The following is a 21,230-nucleotide window of genomic DNA, read 5'->3' on the forward strand; positions in this document are numbered from 1 at the left end:
ACCGCTAGCATTTTTTCAGTCTTCTGTTCTCCCCTATCTTTCTGATAGGCTGCCTAAGGAGGAAAAAAAAAAAAAAGAAAAAAAAAAAAAAACACCAAAAAAACCCCCCACAAACCCAAACACCTAAATACATGGTAGGTAGAATTACCAAGAGTGGTTGCAAGATTCCTGCTCTGTTTTTTTGATGGGGGGTTGACGGGAGCTTAGAGATTGCTAGAAAATTCAGAAATTTGCCTGCTGTGAAGTTAGTATTTTCTTAACATTAGCTTTCCCAGTTGTGGGTTTCTGTCCACTAAAATAAATACTGGGGGTTTATTTAAAGAATTTTCTCACTATTTTTAGGTGATAATTTTGGTGTACTTGAGATGTAGCTTTAAGATGAAGTTTTCCTCTGTGAATGGTTACAAAGAAAACCTATCACGCTGGATTTACTTACTTGCTGCTAACAAAGTGTGAAAGGTTCTGCTCTGTCCAGTATTCTCCATCATCTCTTGTGTATTTTCAGTAGCAGAATTACCAAAGATCCATTGAAAGATGGAGAGGAAAAGGTGGTTCTTGTGCTTTTGAATTTTTTGCACTTCTGTCTATTTGTAGCGTTGTTAAGAATAGTGGACAATTTTTTGAGACTGATATAGTTTATACGTGGATAGAGAATCTAGAGAATTAGGACTTAGAACAACATGCAGTTGGTCACTGAGATGCCCAGCTCATGCAAGGGAAATTAATAATGTACTTCTCTTTTTTGGGGGATCAATATATTTGTGAAAAAATGTATTTCATTATACTGGTAGTGGCATGACTTCTCTTCCTCTTTCTTCCTAGCCCTTTCTGTGTTTTCTTACCTGTTTTTCAAATTTTGTTCACTATAGTTGGTGGAAACGTGGATTGGAAGCAGATAGCAAGTATTCAGGAATCCATTGGTGAAACTAGCTCCCAAAGCGTTGTCGTTGCTGTAGACAGGTATTGTATTAAATTTGCTGTTGCCATCTCAAGCTTTTTGAGCGATAGTTGAATACTCTCTGCTAATAACAGGACATTATTATTAATTTACCCCTATTTGAAAAAACCTGCATAAATAGTACCATATTAAAGACCTTTTCGTTTTGTGAGTGTTTTCCTTTCTTATGGAGAAGTATTTTTGCAAGAAGGAAGAGAACAAAGATTAAGCAAGAAGCCTTTTTATTGATGCAAAATTATTACAGGAGGGTTGCAGAATGAAGACTGCTGTACTGTCTGGTGAATCTTGATTTGCTAAATATGTTAACATATAGCAAATCTCATTCTGCCTTAGTACAGGGAATGTTATTGACAGACCCTTTTTTCTCCTAAATGTAATTACTGACTCTCTGCTTTCCTCTAGGTTATATAGATGTTGTCTTATGTTACCAAAATTGCTATTCCAGTCTTCCTTTCTGTGCATCATGTTTATCATAACTGGATTTGATCAGGCATGATGCATATCATAAACATTCCCTGTTTAGACCATAAAGTACTGATCAGACTGCAGTGTTAATGCATCTTGCTCTCTCAGCATATAAGAAATCAGAAAACATGATTTGTCAAAATTGACAATCACAAAGGGGTATCATTCTGAAGGCTTACAAGCATTTCTGTGACTGAGTATAGGCAGCAACATTGATCTCAGCTCCATGAAAGTTGCCTTGCAGTAAAATTACATCAAGTGAACTAGAGGCTTAATGTCAAATGCATAATAAATAGCTCTTTAGATTTGCAGTATTTTTCTCCACTTCATAATGGAGTGTTTCCAGTATCTGTTTGTCATGGCAGATAGGAATTATGCACTTCGGAGAAGTTTGACTTCTGTGTTTGGAGCAGGGCTGAATAGTTTATAAACTAGTGACGTTATTTATCAGTCACTGTCAAGAGCAGATAGTATTAGAAACAATGCTTACCTCCCAGTCTCCATGCATGCTTATGGGAGTTATTTAAAAATATTAGAAATAATTGAAATATTTCTGATTTTCAAAGCTCAGTATTTTTCCACAGTTACTAATTTTTTTTAAATAAATCAAAGTAGTCAGGAGATGGCTATATACTTTTTTAAAAAAACTTGAATACATATTTAGTAAATTAAGAAATTGTAACAATGTCTTAAACTGCACTTTACAGAATATTTACGGGATCTACAAGGTTGGATGGAAACGCTATTGGTACGTTTTGTCCACCCCACCCCACCCACCCCCTGTAAACTACAAAGAAGCTTTGCCTTAAAACTTGGAAAAATATTGCATTAAAATCTGTGTGCATTTCATAGTGGATTTCGTTCGCTGGCTATGTGCCGTATCTATGGATGAACTGCTGTCTGCTACCCACCCTCGAATGTTTAGTCTGCAGAAGATAGTAGAGATTTCTTACTATAACATGGGCCGGATAAGGCTACAGTGGTCTAGAATCTGGGAAGTTATTGGAGATCATTTTAATAAGGTATCCCCATTAATGTTTATACTGCATACTCCTTGAATTACCAATACAAATAAATTTTATTTAGAGCTTTGTTAGAAAAGCATGTGCTTGTCTGAATTATGCTGTTTTTTCTGTCTTTCTGTATAAGTAGCTTAAAATACAGCAAAAATTGTAAAGCTGGAAAGGCCTGTAAGAAGATAGAGGTACACAATATAATCAATGTAAAAGGAGAAGTATATATTAAGTTATTTATCGTGCTCTGGGTCTAGAACTGGCAGCCTTTAGTTATGTGTTCTAATTTTTGGGGGTGTGTTATGAAGCTTGGGCTAGAAGGTTGGTTTCTGTTCAAGTCTAAATTGACTATGTATAAGGTGAATGTCTGACATGTGTTTTTAATACAGCTTCTTGAAGTCTTTTTAGACAGCTTACTTATTTTTAGAAAGTTTTAAATGCTAGGATATATAATGTAGAATATAGCTGAAATTGGTTAGGGATTATTGAATTGCATTAACAATGTGGTTCGCGGAATCGTCTACTACTTAAGTTTGTTAATTTCCTAGTACTGCTTAGTTCTCAGTTACCAAATGTAGAGGCAGCTTGGTGTGAATCCATAAGAATTCTGATGCAAGCTTACTATGCATTCCTATTCTACATTATCAGGTTGGCTGCAATCCCAATGAAGATGTAGCTATTTTTGCAGTGGACTCATTAAGGCAATTATCAATGAAGTTCTTGGAAAAAGGAGAACTTGCTAATTTCCGATTCCAGAAGGACTTCCTAAGACCATTTGAACATATCATGAAGAGAAACAGGTAATAACATACAATGAAATTAATCGCCTGGGATCATAAGCACCAACTTTTGCAATTTATGTTTCAAATCGCTTTTATACAACCAGTTGCTGAAGAATTACGCTATTCTAATTGATCATGTAATTTAGTTTGAACAATTATTGTTTGTTATCTTAATTTAGGTCTCCTACTATTCGAGACATGGTTGTACGGTGTATCGCACAGATGGTAAACTCCCAGGCTGCTAACATTCGTTCTGGCTGGAAAAACATTTTTTCAGTGTTTCATCTGGCAGCCTCAGATCAGGATGAAAGTATAGTGGAACTTGCATTCCAGACTACAGGACACATTGTCAGTGAGTACTGATGACATTCAGGTGTCATGAAAGTGTATGTGACTTCAGAGACTGATTTATCTGTTGGCTTTACAGCCTGCATAGTAAAGCCCACTTCATGCTTTAGAACCAGTATCTTACACTTTTCAACCCATCCTCTGGGGAAATACTTAGGAAAATAATTCAGTAAGATGATAGTTAATCTGTCTTCCTTTGTGCCTTTAAAAAAATTTATCTGTAGCTTTCCATAGTAAAACAAGTCAAGCCTTAGCTAATTTTACTTTTATGTGTACGTTTTCATTTAATAATTTTATATTTTTTCCCCCAGAAAAAAAATGTGTAGCCATTTTACCATTTTGTTGTTTGCCTGCCTTTTTCCTTGTTTCTGGATTGTGCTTGTCTACAGCCCTGTTCAGGAGAAAGTGCTGAGCTAGGTGGCACTAGCATTTATTTTTTTTCTCTTCCCATTCTAATCTAGATCCTCATGCTTTAAGCGCCACAAGGGATCTCTTTATTCTGTCTCAGCCTCTGCAAGTTCCTAAAACTGTTTCAGCATTGATGAAGAATGTTTTTCACCTCGAAAGTGTGGCTGTTTAAAATCGGGGCAATAAGACCCTATTGCTGAGGGAAGTCCTTTTGCAGATGTAACTCCACGCTTTGTGTAGCCCTCTTAAGCTCTGACCATACAGACTAATGCTAAGCAGTAAGGGTATTGCTCTCTTTTTGCCGAACTGTTAACATTTCCCCCCTACAGACTAGATGCTACCACAGCTTGTTTTAGACACTTACTACTGTCGAAATAGATGCCCTTTAGGTGAGGTGATTTTTTTGTTATTGTTGAGCATTTGTTTTTTTATTACTACTCAAGCATTTGACAGCACCAGTCAATGAACCAGTCTCTCATGAATTCTATTACAGTCAGTTTATATTACAATTAATAGATTTTAAAGCATGACACTTCTTTTCTTTTGTCCACACTTTTCTCCCAGCAATTGTGTTTGAAAAACACTTCCCAGCAACTATAGATTCTTTCCAGGATGCAGTAAAGTGCTTGTCTGAATTTGCCTGCAATGCAGCATTTCCAGATACTAGTATGGAAGCGATCCGCCTCATTCGCCACTGTGCAAAATACGTATCTGATAGACCTCAGGTATAGTCTGTATTAACTAAATTATAAGTGCTTTAATCAATAGTGCTTTTAGAAGGAAAACAAGATTGTGCTAACCTTATTTGTTTCCCTTCAGGTTTCAGAGATTAATGAGACGTGTACTTTATTCAGAAGCAATAGGAGTATAAAATTCCACGAGCTTTGAAAATGCCAGCAGTTCGTTTATTTTATTTTACTTTTTAATTTTATTCCCCCACCCACCCATCCCCATCCACGCAGTTCAGCTGGTGGCTAGCTTTCCTAAGAGCTGCTGGAAATCATCAGCCTATCTCAGGATCTGCTGTCCACTGAGGGTAACGGCGTAAGCAAAAATGCTTGATATCCTCAAAATGTTATGGTAGATCCTCACTTTCGGTGCTGTCTCTGTAAAAAGAGAGTAAAAGACTCACACTGAACTGCAAGCAAAACCTGATGCTTGAATGTATCATCTCATTTATTCTTTTAGTTTGTTTTTCTAGTTTATTTTTCATGATCTACTAAGAATTACTTTGAAAAACACTTCACCTGCTCAGTATTATCTTGATTGCCAGCTCTCCTGAAGCATCAGGGTGTGATACTAGCATAGCAGAGATTGTTATGTACAGTCCAAATGACTCTGTATAACCTTCTGTTTTCTTCTAAAGGCGTTCAAGGAATACACGAGTGATGATATGAATGTAGCTCCCGAAGACAGAGTGTGGGTGCGAGGATGGTTCCCTATTCTGTTTGAGTTGTCCTGTATCATCAATAGATGCAAATTAGATGTAAGAACCAGGTAACAATCAGTATTTGTAATTCAAATTTTAAAAGGCTTACTTTATACTTTTAAAATAGAAATGACTCTTCTTAGTAAATGTAACTGTCATAAAATGACTTACATATTTAATTTGGGTGATACCACTGTGGGAACACCAGACTTTTCAAAACACCTTTTTAATAGATGCTGGAATGTAGAAATCACATCTGCATTCTTTACATAGGAAATTTATATCTTCCATTACAATAAATAATGAAGTTACATGGTTGTAATTGCATTATATTAAATAGATAAGTATTGCATTTCTTCAAAGTTGAATATTCTAATAATGCCTGTTTAGGATTTACAGCCATGAAATGACAAGAACTATTTAAATAGTTCATTTGAAAATAAGTTAAGGCTTAAATAAATTAAAATTAACAGTGACTGTTTCACATTTATTATAGAACCTGTAAACTATTTAAAACAGCTCAGCTGAACTTAAAATCAGATGCAATGGAGGCATTTTCTGTATAGAGCACAGTAAGATGCAGAAGTTAACTTCTGATCTTCCTAACATATAGCAAGCAAGCATTATTTTAACATGGAAGGTCAACTCTAAATGGTCAATATGCATTAAATCCCTCCCTTTCTTTTTAAATAAAGTATTACATGGGATGAATATTCAAATCTTTATTCTTCCAGTGGCAATATTGATCCTCTGTATTCATTAGTAAATATAAATGTATGATGTTTAATTTCATGAAAGATGCCCCCATTGCATATTCCATTTTAGTGTGCATCTGGACTCCCTTTATAGCTAATAAAGATTAATACTTGCTTCTAGATCTTTTTACTTCATACCTGGAAATACTTGTTCCTTTATTTCTGTGGTCCTTTGTGAAGAAGTTGTTTTAATTTGACATTACCACAGTTCTCAAAAGTATTTTCAGGCTATACCCTGTGGCTTCTAAGTGCTTTTTAAATAAGCTGTTTTTCTACTTAATTTTTGTGTACTAGTGATCAATGTATAATGTTCTTGACAATATTTGAGTTTGTTACTGCTGTTGCAGTTTGACCTAGTACATGTCTTTTTGTAACTCTTAATATATGTTGTTCGTTCTTCATTTCAGGGGCTTAACAGTAATGTTTGAAATAATGAAGACATACGGCCATACTTACGAGAAACACTGGTGGCAAGATTTGTTTCGGATTGTCTTCAGGATATTTGACAACATGAAACTGCCAGAACAGCAGACTGAGGTGAAAAAAGTGGGGGAAGATAATTTACCAGAGATCTATATTTGCAGTGGAAAACTTGATTAGTAATATAGCTTATCAAGTGATGTAAGGCAAACATCAAAACTTTGACCTTTTTTGCTCATTTTATTAGCATTCTGTTGGAGGTGTTGTCACTTCTATCATTTTTCATAAACCATGTATGTAAAAGGCCTAGTAGTTTACACTATGAACAACAGAAGAAAGCATAAAATGCAACTTATCTAGAGTTTGTAAGAAGAACTGCAGCTTTTACATGTGATGTCTGGAATCTGAGACACACATGACTTCATGGCAGCACGCTCAGTGGAATGAGGCTTGTGATCAGCAGTGAAGTCACAGTTAGAAGAAATAAGTTCTACTAGTTCAAAACTTTTTGATGACCAACAAACAGACAAACAAATCCCCAGAACAGCACTGTGCTTTCGCTGCAGCCTTTTGACTAGCCAAACAGGTTTTGACCTGCCAAACCAGCACCAGGTACTGTCCTTACAAGGAGGTGAAACAGAAGTGAGCTTACTAATGTAAACTGTGTAAATTACTAATATTAGAAGTTCGATTGCAACTGTCAGCTATTTGGGAGGCTCTGTGTGAGTATTTGTAGAAGGGCATCTTACTCTCTTAAGTTTTTATCCCTTGGAAAATATGTAGAGGAAACACGGCAAACTTAGTTTGGTGTTAAACTATTGAGCTAGGGTTAGACACTATGTTTAATGTCAAACTCAGTATCTCATGATGGTAAGTGCTTGTCAGTCCTGTAATCTTGTCTCTGAGAACAGTTGTTTGTCTGTTTCTGTAGGTTTTTAAACCTGCCAGTTAGCAAAGCTTAAGTTGGGGCTCCAAGTTGTGGGGGTTTTGAGATATAGAAAGGAATTGTATGTCACTATAAAGCATTTCAAATTGAGTAAATACATATATCTGCCTGCTTGCAAAGATGTGTATCCTAAAAGTTTTACCTCAAAGTTATCATTTTTTGTTTTCTCCTCCTAGAAAGCTGAATGGATGACAACTACTTGCAACCATGCACTTTATGCAATATGTGATGTATTTACGCAGTATTTAGAAGTACTTAGTGATGTTCTTTTGGATGATATATTTGCACAGCTGTACTGGTGTGTGCAGCAAGGTAGGACTGTACCAAGTTATGTTAAACAATGTTAACATTTTACTGTGCTGAATGTGAATAAACAAATGCACTGTTTGTCTTTTCCAGACAATGAACAACTGGCACGATCTGGTACAAACTGTTTGGAGAATGTTGTCATCCTAAATGGTGAAAAGTTTACCCTAGAAATCTGGGATAAAACTTGTACTTGCATGCTGGATATTTTCAAAACTACAATCCCTCATGCGTAAGATGACTGTTAATATTTATACTTTGTAAAATAATGTAGTTAAGTTGACTTACTGATTTCTAACTGTTCGATATCTAATAAGTGGGGTGAACAAAAAGCTGTGTGGACTAAATAGAAGCAGACTTTCTTGGAGCATACTGATAAATTAAGTGATAGATACACTACTTTTGTGTTGTAAATGATAAGCTGTTACAAACTAGAAATACTATATGGGAGATAAGAAAAAACCCAAAAAACAACAACAACAACAAAAAAAACCAATCCAAAACCGGTAAGCTGATTCAGCTTTAAAATGTTGGGGTTTCTGAGAAGTAGTATCTGATTTTTTTGGTCATTTTCTTTTTGTAATAGAAGAATGCTATTGATAGGCAGACTTTGCAACTTGTAATTACATGTGAAGAAGCTTTTTCCAGATAATACTAAAACAGAGTAACAGTCTTACAGATTTAAGTCTCTGTGGTTGATGTTTAGCTTCCATCATATGTTTTTATGGATCCTAATCTTTTTATGAAAATTATCGTGTATATTTGGTAACTGTCTTTCCCTTTGTGTTACAACTCTATGTGAAATTCCTTGCAACAAGGCTGTACTGTTCCCGAGTAGTTTGATACACGTACATGTCATAGAGCAGAATAACAAGAAATCACATCCAACATTATACCAAAGATGAGTTTTTATCCCATACCCTATGAACGCTGAGGTGAAACACTGCTTGTTTTCAAATCTAATAGTCTTAATGTTGAACTGTTGTATTATTACTTGTCCTATGTCTGTCAACTAGTTCATACTCTTTGCTTCTATGTATCGCCTAGTTCAGGCCTGAAGAAAACCGAAGCAAAATGGAACCTTCTGCACATCAGTCTTTCCTTAATTTTAGTTATGTATCAGGTAGCACTGTAAGAGAGCTTCATTCATGCTTAAAAGATAAGTTAATCCATCTGTCACTATCTCACCTACTTTTGTATGTGAGTAGGTAAGAATTAATTGCATCCAGAATATAATACTAAAATAAAGCTGAAACATCTGGGCGCTAGCAAGATTTTTTTTTTTTTCACATTTCAGTAACTGCCAAAAATAAAATTATAAACCAAATTTATGGATGTAAAAGTCCAACTGAATTAGCCCTAACTTACTATCTCTTATACTTGGAAAGACTTTGAAGTGATATTCACTAGCAGAACATTTGCTTTGGTTTCCACATTATGATCAAAACTTAGGTTGAATATTTAGCAACCCTTCTAGAGCAACATTTTGAATATCTTAATATTTAGACACATTCAGATTATTCTTGTTGCCTTTAGCTATATCTGATTTCAAATATGTGCATTATTCCCTTTGATGTTTATGGCACATTGGCTTTTCAAATGAGTTGTTTTTCTGAGGAGGGTATCAGACTCCATAGATTTCTGTTCCTTCTCATCTGTTTTTTTACCTTTCTGTGCCTTCTTTGAGAACTTTAATTATATTATTCTTTTCTACATTTCTTGGAGGTTTCCAACTTTTGCAGAGTAAAGTAAATGTTACTTGGATTTTACACGAGTACCTTGAGCATAGGTAATCAGTCTCCTTTCCCATGGTGAAGGTATGCCTGCTCTTTTCCAAACAATTGTTGGGTGACACAAAACTGCTGAAAACAGTCTTTTCACTTTGACCATATTTGACTAAAGGTGAAGCTTTTTAGATGGGTAAGAAAAAATCATAAAAATATACAGGTATTCATTCGTATTTTTAATGGAGATTTTGTACTCCGAGTTTTTTTCCTTCTCTTTGAGTCCTAGAAAGATACTTCTCTCTTTTTATGGGATCTGGTTCTTTTTCTGTGACTTCTGGTTTGGCTGGCATATTTATATATATATATTTATATATATATATTTATATATACTACATATTTATATTTCTTAGTCCCTCTAGTTGTCTTATTTTGGTGGTGGAGCTTTTCCTGCCCTCCCAGCCCTTTTTTTTTTTTTTTTTTTTTTTTTTTTTTTTTTGGCAACACTGTTTTTATACCCAGCTTGTTGTGGAGGGTGCCCCAGTACCTGGAGAAGGCGGCAAATGCTCCTTTTACCTTTGTTTTCCCATGCCTGGAAGTAACATTGGAAGTTAATGTTGAAATGAAGGCAGACCAATCACACAGTGGTATAGATGAAAGTGTTATGGGCAAGTGCTTTATTGCTAAATGACGAAATAGAATCTCTGGAGTGTAAAGTGTCTTCTGGCAGAGATTAATCTGATCACATAGGATTGCATCTGTCCTTTTTTAACATTCATACGAAATGTCTTCCAGGTATTGTGTAACTAACTTCTTCAATTTAAGACTGGCAGCATTGGCTGCAGGAGTTCTTAGTTGCAGTACTAGCCTCTGCTGGTTCTTGGCAAGTTACCTTTTTGCAAAAAGAGGTGATCATAGTATTTCCTTGTTTGGAAAACTTAGTACTAGAATATTTACTCGGCTACTAACTTCAGCAGAGATTACTTACTAAAAAAACCAAAACTGTGTACTCAAGCTTCCACAAAATCATTGAGGTTTTGATAGCTGAAGTTACTAACACAGGATCACACAGAATGGGCGAGGTTGGAAGGGGCCCTGGAAGTGGTCTGTTTCAACCCCGCTGCTCAAGCGTGGCCACTCAGAGCCATGTTTCCCCAGGACCATGTCTTGGCTTTTGAATATCTCCAAGGAGGGAAGCTCCACAGCCTCCTTGGGCAACCTGTGCCAGTGCTTGGTCACCCCCAGTGAAAAAGTGATTTCTGATGTTCAGAGGGAACTTTCTGTCTTTCATTCTCTGTGCGTTGCCACTGGTGCAACACTGGGCACCACTGGAAAGAGCCTGGCTCTCTCCTCTTTGCACCCTCCCATCCAGGATTTATATACATTGATGAGATCCCCCTGACCCTTCTCTTCTCCAGGCTGAACAGTCCCAGCTCTCTTGGCCTCTTCTCATAGGAGAGATGCTCCAGTGCAGTGCCTTCATCATCTTCGTGGCCTTTTGCTGGACTCTCTCCAACATGTCCATGTCTCTCTCTCATACTGGGGATCCCAGGACTGGATGCAGTGCTCAGCAGGGAGGGCAGGATCACCTCCCTCTACCTGCTGGCAGTTCTCCTAATGCAGCCCAGGATACCATTTGCTTTCTTTGCAAGCAAGGGCACGTTACTGACTCATGTCCAACCTGATGTCCACCAGCACCCCCAGGGCCTTCTCTGCCAAGCAGCTTTCCAGCTGGGTGGCCCACAGCATACTGGTGCCTGGGGTTGTTCCTCCCCAGGGGGAAGGGCTTTGCACTTCCACTTGTTGAACCTCTTTGGGGTCCTGTCGGCCCATTTCTCCAGTCTGTTGAGGTTCCTCTGGGTGGTAGCATGACCCTCTGGTGTATCAGCCACTCCTCCCACTTTCTTGTTATCTGCAAACTTGCTGAGGGTCCACTCTGTCCCGTCATCCAGATCATTAATGAAGATGTTGAACAGAAATGGACCAGTACTGATCCCTGGGGTACACTGCTCGTTACTGGCCTCCAACTAGACTTTATGCCCCTGGTCACCACCCTCCTGGCTTGGTTGTTCAGCCAGCTTTCAGTCCACCTCACTGTTTGCTCATCCAGCCCATACTTCATTAGCTCATTTTAATAGTTTGTTTGATTATTTTTTTTCCATTCTGTTTATAAATCTTTTTAAATAGACATTTTCCAAAGCCTTATGAGAGCAAGGTTTGGCTTGCTGGCACTGAGGAAGCCAGGGTGAATGGCCTCTTGTCCTCAGGAAATTCAGGAGTTAGAATTGGTTCCTTAGACAAATTACAATAATCTGGCCTCTCTTGGCTCATAATGGCTCATTCTTCCATTACATCCTTGGGCAGATGGAAGACTTCGTAGCCCAAAATCAATTACACTGTATTTAACAACTCTAATGCAGAAATAATTCATAGTTTGTGTTCTGGTAGCTTTCAAGAATCAGTTCAGTTCTCTGCTTTACTTTATTTGCTGTCTCATTGCATGCCTCCAGATTTTTGTATTTTCTTGTCTACAGTTTGTCATCTTAGTTATATGAAGAGCAGTGATATGTTAATTTAGAATCCTTAACACAATGAGAAAGATCTCATTTAGCATAGGCACAGATGTCCATCAAGCCTTGCCTCACAGAGATTGAGGATACATAGTTTGAGATCTTAGCAACAACAAAAACTTTAATCTTACTTTGTAGCAATAGAGTTGATAGAACAAGAGATGATGGGGCCACTTAGGTTATTTAATCCCATTTTCCCCATATCTTGGCAGACACAGACAGCCGCAACAAGTTACAACTAATGTAGAAATTTTTTAGTGCTCAAGGCAAAGATCCTCAGGACAGCAACATGCTATAGGAAAACAGCAGGGAAGAGATCAGAAGTCTTGTCAGTGACTTACTACTTCATAACAGCAATGAATCCTAAGTGGAAGTAGAACCACAAAGCTGAAGCACAGCCCAAACAGAGAATGCAAAACATCTCCAGACGTTCATGCTGATTTGTCCTGGGGTAGATTCATTCCTGACTCCAGGTAAAGCTTAAGGCAGTGCGAGAGAGCAAGGCAAAATCCGTTATTTCTGAGAAAAATTAGGCCACCTCCACATAATCCAGTCGTCCATTCAAGTCAATTGGTAGAAACGTTGGAAGTACAAAACCCACAATTTTCAATATGTGTGAAAGAAGAAAATGTATACTTAAAATTGAAATGAGTTTATTAATTTATGGAAGTATCTATATCCAACTCTTTTTTGGGGTTTGGCTTCCATTAAATTAAAACAAACACCCCACCATACTGAAGTTGACTTCTTAGGATATTGGTTCTGATCTGTATTTCAGACTTCCTAAATTTGGTACTGGTTTTGTGTTTTCAAGGCTGCTGACTTGGCGACCAACCAGTGGGGAGTTTGGCTCTGGATCTCCCTCTGATACAAAAGAAAAACTGGTAAGCTGCTGAAATAAAAACTATTTTAAAAGCTTGCAAAAGTTTGGTACAAATATGTTGTGATGTAGAATAAGTAAAAAGTGTACTTTGTTTAAACCCATTTTTCAGTTTTGATTTACTTGAAAAAGTTTTTTCCAGCTAAAGTGCTATTTAATGTTTAAAAATAGCAAGGAATTAATTGAGAAAGAGAAATATATATTTGTTTGCAGTGAAGTTGGCTTCTGGGAGTTGCCTGTAGGTCGTTCTCTGCGTATGATGGTATGATAGAAGTAATGTCCTGTGCCTAGTATGTCTCTGTAATACTGTATTTAACGTTTGAGTTGTTTCCTGGTTTTGTGGGGTTTGTTTCATTTTGCTCAATATTGTCTTTGATACATTGACATGATGAGAAAATGCTGGAGGTGGAAGGACTGTCATATAAAAATTGTTCATGGGTATGGTCTCAAATGAGTTCTGCTACGAGAGACTGACTCCCTCCATTTAGCTTTATGGGGTGTTAAACATAATTTGCTTGCAACAGAGTGTAGATGTTTTCGGTGGCCAGTTCTCATTATACAGGTGTTTTATATCCATGTGACAATGTGTTTTCTATATCGACTCATTTGTAGTGGTTTGGTGTATAAAGCGTTTGATCTAACAGTGTTGGCTACGTTTTTGATCCATTTATGTTGAATATAATAACATGCACAAATGGCCGATATATTAAATGTCTTAGTCATTAATAAATTGAAAGCTCTTTTCTCTTTGAAATAGTTCAACATTAATGTTTTTTAAAATCTTCTTTTACTTCAGTGTAAAAAGACACTTTACAACTTCAAAATGAACAGAACTTGTATAATAAATGTTAAAGGAAATATATTTTGGATCCTTTCTTTTGGTAGGATAAAATTTTTGCAGGCTTTAAGTATTTCCATCTAACTTTTCTTCAGGTAGTTAAATTATAATGAAGCATTCTACTATCTATAGACATAATAGCTATTAAAAATATATTTATTAGAGATGAAGACGTTGTTTATTTACTGGTATGAGAAGTTGATATGTTCTTTATAGGAAGTGTATGTGCAGACTTAAATCTTGCTAGCCACGCAATGTAGGGAATTAATGTGTTGTCTCCAGTGGCACTTCTGGAATATATATGCCAATAGAAGTGCTGGGCTATTGAAAGGGACAGTAATCACTACATATGCCCTCTTTCAATGAGTGCTTTCTGAAATGAAAACAATAGGTATTATCATTGATTTTAATACTTTACATTCAACTGATCAAGAAGGAAGATATTTATTAAAAAATAAAACAAAAACCCAACAATTCATCTTCCAAAGTCATTGAGTTCTAGCTCACAAGATAAAACAATGTAACATGGGGAATCAGAACACATTGCAGAAGTCTGCTGAAGCAGCTCTGGCGAGAGGATTTAAAATGAAAGCATTTTCCTTGATATGCATATATTCTCCTTCGTTTTACTCTGATAAATTCCTATAGCACCTACAGACATGTTAGTAGGAGCTTATAATTCAGAACATTCAAGGGGGTAAATGCAAGTAAAGATTAAGGCTTGATGATACCTCATACTGTTTGGACTTGTCTTTTAGGAACTGTGTGTTAGCATTTTCACCCATTATAAAAAGAATGCAAGTTCTTACAGAAGCTGTTAGAGGTTTTTGTTGTAAATCAGGGGTAGATACTGCATTTCCCAGTACTGAAACCTTGCAGCAAACCTCATACGCTTGAACTGGTAAAAGTCAAACTGACTGTTGGCTGACATACTAAATGCTTGGATGGCATACAAAAACACCTGTGTGCAAAGTACTAGTCGTTGACTTTGCTGTGTAATTAAGTATTTGTTGCTTGTTGATTTTTCAGTGCTTTCTTAGTAGGGCATCTTCTTAGCACATCTTTTGTGAATGCTGGTATCAAATATGACCAAAATGAATGAAAAAGTGTAGTGTTGAAACAGTAAATGTCTTAAGGTATAAAGAGCACAATACTATCAACAATTAGCTTGCAGAAATTACCTGTAATTTTTTTTTTTGCCTTTTTTTCAGGATACAATATCACAGAAGTCAGTGGATATTCATGATTCTGTTCAGCCTAGATCTTCAGATGGACGTCCATATCAACCCAGCATAGGGCCCACAGTAGGTGAAGAAATAAGCAAAACCAGGCCAACAGCAAGTACGTGTTTAGTAGTGATTTGGCATTTGATATATATTAAGAGTAGTATTCAGCAGATGTCTGATACCTTTAGTTATAGCCCCAGCTATAACTTCAGAAACGTGATGTGAGGAGAACTATACTGGTTAAAGTTTTGTCTTCATGCAGTATGACAGAATTCTGTTGGTCTCTTGTGGGTCCACATCTTTCACCTGTGCTTTAAAAATCTAGAATTCAGCTGCTAACTTGCAGGCTTTTTAGCCAAAGTAAAATACTAAGAATAGTACTCACCTTATAATGCTATGTAAATAAGTAATATTTTTTTTTTCTTAAGAGCAAGGTTCTTTCTGTGCAGAATGCAACTGAAGCAATAGCGGGGCGGGGGGGGGAAGTGTATTTAGGCTGATTTGAAGAGAACATATCAAATCCTTAAGGTACTTGGGGAAAGTTATGTGTTGGTGCTTAAAATGCTCATGTCTGGTGGTAATAGTAGACCTGGTATCAGTCCTGGTTTTAGAAGAGTAATTCAGATGGGTGGATTCCAGACTTGATTTATGAACGTGCTTGAAGTTAAGCTGTTCTTCAGCTTACCCCCAGAATAGCTCAAAAAAGAGACAGGTGTTGCAGTTCTTTATTAACAAGCAATTTTCTTGTTCTTCTCTTTAAAGAATTTCCAGAACAGAAGTTATTTGCTGCTCTTTTGATCAAATGTGTTGTACAACTGGAACTCATTCAGACTATCGACAATATTGTGTTCTTCCCAGCAACTAGCAAAAAAGAGGATGCAGAGAATCTAGCAGCAGCACAAGTAAGTAGAACTGATAGGTATCTTTTTTTCTGATTTTTTTCAGCCCTATTGGATTTAACAGCTTATATCTTGCATTAAATTGCATTTGCTGTGCTGGGGCAGCACACCGTGGAGATTAAAACATGTGTTGTTCAAAGGGATTTATGTAACTGGGATGTGAACACAACTGTTAATACATTTTTAAGTTTCGGTACGAGTAAAGATGAAAACAGGGTAGGATTGAGTTATGACTGGAGCTTGCTGAAGACAATTGTGAATTTTTACTTGCAATCTTTTCCTGTTTTTTTTAAAACAGAGAGATGCAGTAGACTTCGATGTGCATGTGGATACACAAGATCAAGGAATGTATCGTTTTCTAACATCACAGCAGCTTTTTAAACTTCTGGATTGTCTGCTGGAATCTCACAGATTTGCTAAAGCATTTAATTCCAACAATGAACAAAGAACTGCCCTCTGGAAAGCGGGTGAGTCAGTCACCTTGGAGAAATATTTTGCAAGAATGTGTCAGCGTGCTTTGAATTAACCCAAAAATAGGTGAAACGTACTTCGATGTTGAATGTAAAATTGAGTGTCAGGCTTTAACTTTATACCCTAGAATCCCTAAGGGGAGGAGACCTCATCTGTGCAGGTGCAAATATCTTTTTCATGTCCTCACATTTAAGGTTTCACTGGGTTACAGCTGCCAAGCTGATCCCTGGCTGTGGGTGCAAGTCCCGTGCTTGGAGGCTGCAGGCACAAAACCTGAAGACTTGTTAGCGGGGTTTGTTTTACCTACCAGAGTATAAGTGAAAAATATGTCATTTTCTGAAAAAAAAACAGATGAAAAACGGACTCTCAATAGCGTTGTGTTTAATCTGTTCCTTGCACCAAAGTTGGCTGTATTAATATTTTTAACGGTCACTGCATACTGTGAAGATGCAGCAGGCTGGTTGGTGCATTGATGTATGCATACACAGAACCACTTCAGCTTGGCTGAGGTAGTATTCGTATTTACGGGTATGCTTTTGGCTAGTATGGCTCGTCACTAGCAAAACTGAGTTTAATTATACAGTAACAGCCTTGGAAACAATAATATTGTAGACATTTTTATCAAAAACAAACAATAAAGCACTACAGATATACACCTGAGGCAAAATGGTCCATTGTTCGGGTGGTTAGAATGCACTTTTATCATACACCCAGGTTTCACATCTACTTTACTTGGAAGCATCTATAAAAATAGGTGCCAAACACAGTTGTGGCGTATATACGTGGGTTAATTTTTAGCAGGACTCCATTGTACTAAATGCTGTGAGAAGTTAATTACATAAGGTGGTTCTTCTGTCTATATGCAGAAGATGTTTGGAAGGAGAAGTGGGGAACTGTAAGGAAAAATGTCAGATGAAACACAAATCTGAATGGATGCTTGGAATTTCTCTAGGTTTCAAAGGCAAATCAAAGCCTAATCTTCTGAAACAGGAGACTAGTAGTCTTGCCTGTGGATTGCGCATTCTGTTCCGTATGTACATGGATGAAAGCCGTACCAGTGCATGGGAGGAAGTCCAGCAGAGGCTACTAAAGTAAGGTCCATGTGGCTGAACCCGTTGATGTTATTTCTGACGTGAAAGAATGTTTGTTTTTATTTAAAAGGATAGACCACCTCTGTTTGCAGTAAACTTCTAGAGCCAACACAGTATGGTGGTAGTCACAGCTCCCATTAAGAGGTTTTATGTTGTGTGTAGAGCACTCTGCCTCCAGCTACTAATACTGCGTCTGCTTTTTGTACTCATTACACGTTTTGCAGAAGAGAACAAAGGTTTTTGTCACCTTTTTTGGTAGCATGTGGGTAGGTGGGGGCTTGTTCCAGCTCCTTCTTAAAAAGAAAAGCAACTAGCAACCCTGCTTTTTTCTTGCAGATATTTTAGGGAGCTGGTGCTTGTTCTCATCTGCAGAAATGAGCGCTGGGCTTAAGAAGCCTGTGGGCATACAGAAGCTTTTGGCTTTTTGGTTATTCATTACTGTGAATACCAAGGTTCACCTGAAAGTTTTTAGGTTACAAAGTTGTTTAAGCAAGTGTTGGAATAATAGAGGGCTTAAAACCAGGGCAGTAACAGTTTTTTAACAGTGTTTAACAGTGTTTTAAGGTTTACAGACCAGGGAGCAGAACTGCAAACTACCTGGTTGCATCAGCATGAGATTACTTTTTATAGTCTACATATCATTTTGTCGTATGCGTTTTAGTACCTCTCAAAGAGCACTTGATACATTTTAAATATGTGTACGAACAGCACGATCATGTTTTGTCAATATATTGAATAGTGAAGTCCTGGGACACTGGTTTTGAGTTGAACAAGATTACTGCTTTCTACTGCTAATGAGGCTTGCAGTAGCTTTCATAAGGCGATGCTGTTCTACACCAGGACTCTGCAGTGGTATAGTTGCAAAGCCGAAGGTCTTTCTCTGCAGCAGAGCTCAAAATAAAATGTTAGTTACTAGTTAGTTACTAGTTTTTGTGTCTTTCCTCTTCAGTGTCTGCAGTGAGGCTCTGAGTTATTTCCTCACTCTTACATCAGAAAGTCATCGGGAAGCCTGGACTAATCTGTTACTCTTATTTTTGACTAAAGTCCTGAAGATAAGTGATGAAAGGGTAAGTAACTGTTTGGAATGTTATTTAAGATGACGTTTACAGGTAAGAAGTAGTTCCAGACCGGTTCGTCACAGTTACACATTTGACTTTAAAAGCTCCTGCTGCTCTGTAGACACGCTTTGTTGAGGGAATGTGCATCGAAATACCGACAGTAGTAATGCACAGTGAGGGTGCAGTGAGTGATAAAATAAAACGTGTCTGAGAAAATGTAAAAGATACTGAAATCCTTTACAAGTATGTGTTAAGTTGCTCTTACCCCTCTCCTGCTGAGGTAGGGGATTAGTGGCTGATATTTTATTCAAAGAAACAACTCCTGTTTCTGTTTCCAGTCCTGCGTGTATAGCACCTTGACCTTCTCCAAAGCAATTCTGCAGTAAATAAATCCATATTTAGATCTCCCTGTAACAAAACTTGGCTGAAATACCAAGTGAAAGAGGCCAAGTACAACAAAAAAACTTGACTGATAAGAAAACCTCTTCCTCTTGCAGAATAAGCATTAGCAAGGAGCTGTGTGTAGCCAGTGAGCATCTGTCAGAGTACAAGCTGTCTGAGCCTTGTTCTAGCACTGGCTAGCTTCAGTTATAAAGATGTTTCTACTTGTCACTTCATGGGTTGGTTTCTCACCTTGACTTGGGAGAGTATTTATAATTCTTCACTTGGAACACCCTTTCTGAGCTGTATTGATGCATAATAGAACAATTTCTTCTGTTTTCTCCTCAGTTCAAGGCTCACGCCTCGTTCTACTATCCGCTGTTGTGTGAAATTATGCAGTTTGACCTTATTCCTGAACTTCGAGCTGTTCTACGAAGGTTTTTCCTGCGGATTGGTGTTGTTTTTCAAATATCCCAACCACCAGAGCAAGAGTCTGGAATAAGCAAGCAGTAGCAGATAGTGACTGAGTATTGCTCCGTTTAAAAGTTTATATTCCTCAGCTAAATCAAAGGACCAGGTAGCTGAGCCATTCTGTCTGGATATCCATAAAAATGATTTCTTTGTATGGCAATGTGTATCCAAGGGTTAACGGTACAGATGCTTACAACTGTAATTAAGGCTTGCAACACTCCAGTCCCTTTATTTCCTGATGGATTATCTCTATCGGTTTCTCTACCTGGCTCATGCTGAGCACAGAGCCAGTTTTTAGCACAGTCCTCTGGTCAGCATGGGCTGCAATATCCTTTACTGTCCTAGACAGCAGTATAGCAACAGATGTTTATGGCGGGTGTGAAAGTAAAAAGTACCCAAAGAACTATATATGTAAAGGTTTGAGCTTCTGCAAGAAGTACAACTCAGGAGAGCTGTATTTTGAAGGATAAAATGTTTATAGTGAAAAGAAAATGGAGATTATTGTTCATGGTAAAAGATATTTAGCAACTATGTCTGATATTCTTATTCTAAGATTTTTGCACACTCAGGCTGTCTGAGACATTGGTAATCATCCTTCTGTGAAAAATGTACAGAGATGCAGGTCTGTAATATAAACTCTTTAACACTATACAGTTCTTCCTGATTTGTTTTATTTCTGTATTATTGATTTGCTGAAAACCCGTAACAACTTCATTGTTTACCAAATGCACTAGAAGTTTGGGTTTTATTTTTCGGGGTTGTGATTTTTTTCCTTTTTTTTTTTTCCTTTTTTTTTTTTTTTTTGGTTTTGTTGTAGCCCAGAAGTTAGTGTTGCTGACTTTTGTCAAGAACAGAGGTAGAAATATCACAACTGACATAACTACCTGTAATATACTTGTTTTAGGGCTTTTAAATATAATGAGCCATTGAAATGATGATCCTTCAAGGACTGGAACTTGAATCACTGCAAACAAGTCTAGGTTGTGTCTGCTGTCAGATGTTTTTTGTTTGATGTAGATTTCACTCTTATGTACAGAATTTAATGTGGAATATATTCAAGTAACAAATCTGGCATGGTTTGGGGATGGTTAAATTTATTGGAAACTTATTCATACTGTGAATTGTGCTCTGATGGTTAAAAGACAAGATTGTCAAGCATTCTGTATTACAATGGATGTAGAAATTTTTTTCAGATGGGCAAAATGTATATGGTACAGATATGTAAAGTTTTCTATGTAAAAAAAATTCTGTACAACTTTCTGTACAATATTTGGTTCTCATCTGGCATATTCTAATCAGGTTATAGGTCAATAAAGTTTTTGAACTCTTTCATCAGTGCAATCAAAACCAGTCTAATCCACAGCTACTTGTTTTACAGTTTCCTTTGCCGCCTCTCATGTTCTCATTTCAAAGGAACAGACCCCAGCCCTCGGGGGGGCCAAAAGGTGGGTGCCTTGCAGTTGACTAGGATGCGTCTTCTCACTGTTCGGCAAATACAGGGTGAAAAAGAACGGTAAGTTTAAAAAACCAGGGAAAAAAGGAAGAGTAAAAGTGCTTGTAAGTGGACTAGACAAATGAACCCTGTAGTGCTGCACAGATAGGAACTAAAATACTGTGTTTTGCTTTCTGGGGATTAAAGTATTAATACAAGTATTAATATAAAACAGACTTCCAGAATAAGGGTGGGTGAGAGAGGGAGGCTGGGATTATGGTTCATCTGGCTGCTGACTCGGAATACATCAGCCAGCTAAGCCTTGTCAGCATCTTTGAGCTTGTAAGTAAAAGCGGAAT

At 37.3% G+C, this 21,230-nt stretch overlaps 1 protein-coding gene across 2 annotated transcripts in view; it reads left to right on the forward strand.

Annotated features, from left to right (window-relative positions):
• Nucleotides 1-20,771, forward strand: part of ARFGEF1 (ADP ribosylation factor guanine nucleotide exchange factor 1) — a 95,153-nt gene extending 74,382 nt beyond the window's left edge. For both annotated transcript variants that reach the window (XM_056331267.1, XM_056331268.1), the window contains exons 23-39: nucleotides 870-960; nucleotides 2,131-2,171; nucleotides 2,276-2,445; nucleotides 3,085-3,236; nucleotides 3,398-3,570; nucleotides 4,539-4,699; nucleotides 5,341-5,471; nucleotides 6,566-6,695; nucleotides 7,701-7,836; nucleotides 7,924-8,062; nucleotides 12,939-13,008; nucleotides 15,054-15,183; nucleotides 15,831-15,970; nucleotides 16,266-16,434; nucleotides 17,391-17,529; nucleotides 18,479-18,596; nucleotides 19,317-20,771. In XM_056331267.1, coding sequence (XP_056187242.1) covers nucleotides 870-960; nucleotides 2,131-2,171; nucleotides 2,276-2,445; nucleotides 3,085-3,236; nucleotides 3,398-3,570; nucleotides 4,539-4,699; nucleotides 5,341-5,471; nucleotides 6,566-6,695; nucleotides 7,701-7,836; nucleotides 7,924-8,062; nucleotides 12,939-13,008; nucleotides 15,054-15,183; nucleotides 15,831-15,970; nucleotides 16,266-16,434; nucleotides 17,391-17,529; nucleotides 18,479-18,596; nucleotides 19,317-19,481 — 2,255 coding nt within the window. In that variant the 3' untranslated portion in view covers nucleotides 19,482-20,771. The remainder of the gene's footprint in view (nucleotides 1-869; nucleotides 961-2,130; nucleotides 2,172-2,275; nucleotides 2,446-3,084; nucleotides 3,237-3,397; nucleotides 3,571-4,538; nucleotides 4,700-5,340; nucleotides 5,472-6,565; nucleotides 6,696-7,700; nucleotides 7,837-7,923; nucleotides 8,063-12,938; nucleotides 13,009-15,053; nucleotides 15,184-15,830; nucleotides 15,971-16,265; nucleotides 16,435-17,390; nucleotides 17,530-18,478; nucleotides 18,597-19,316) is intronic.
• The last annotated feature ends 459 nt before the right edge of the window (nucleotides 20,772-21,230 follow it).

This window comes from Falco biarmicus, chromosome 3 (assembly GCF_023638135.1).
Source record: "Falco biarmicus isolate bFalBia1 chromosome 3, bFalBia1.pri, whole genome shotgun sequence".
In the NCBI taxonomy this organism is placed as follows: domain Eukaryota; kingdom Metazoa; phylum Chordata; class Aves; order Falconiformes; family Falconidae; genus Falco; species Falco biarmicus.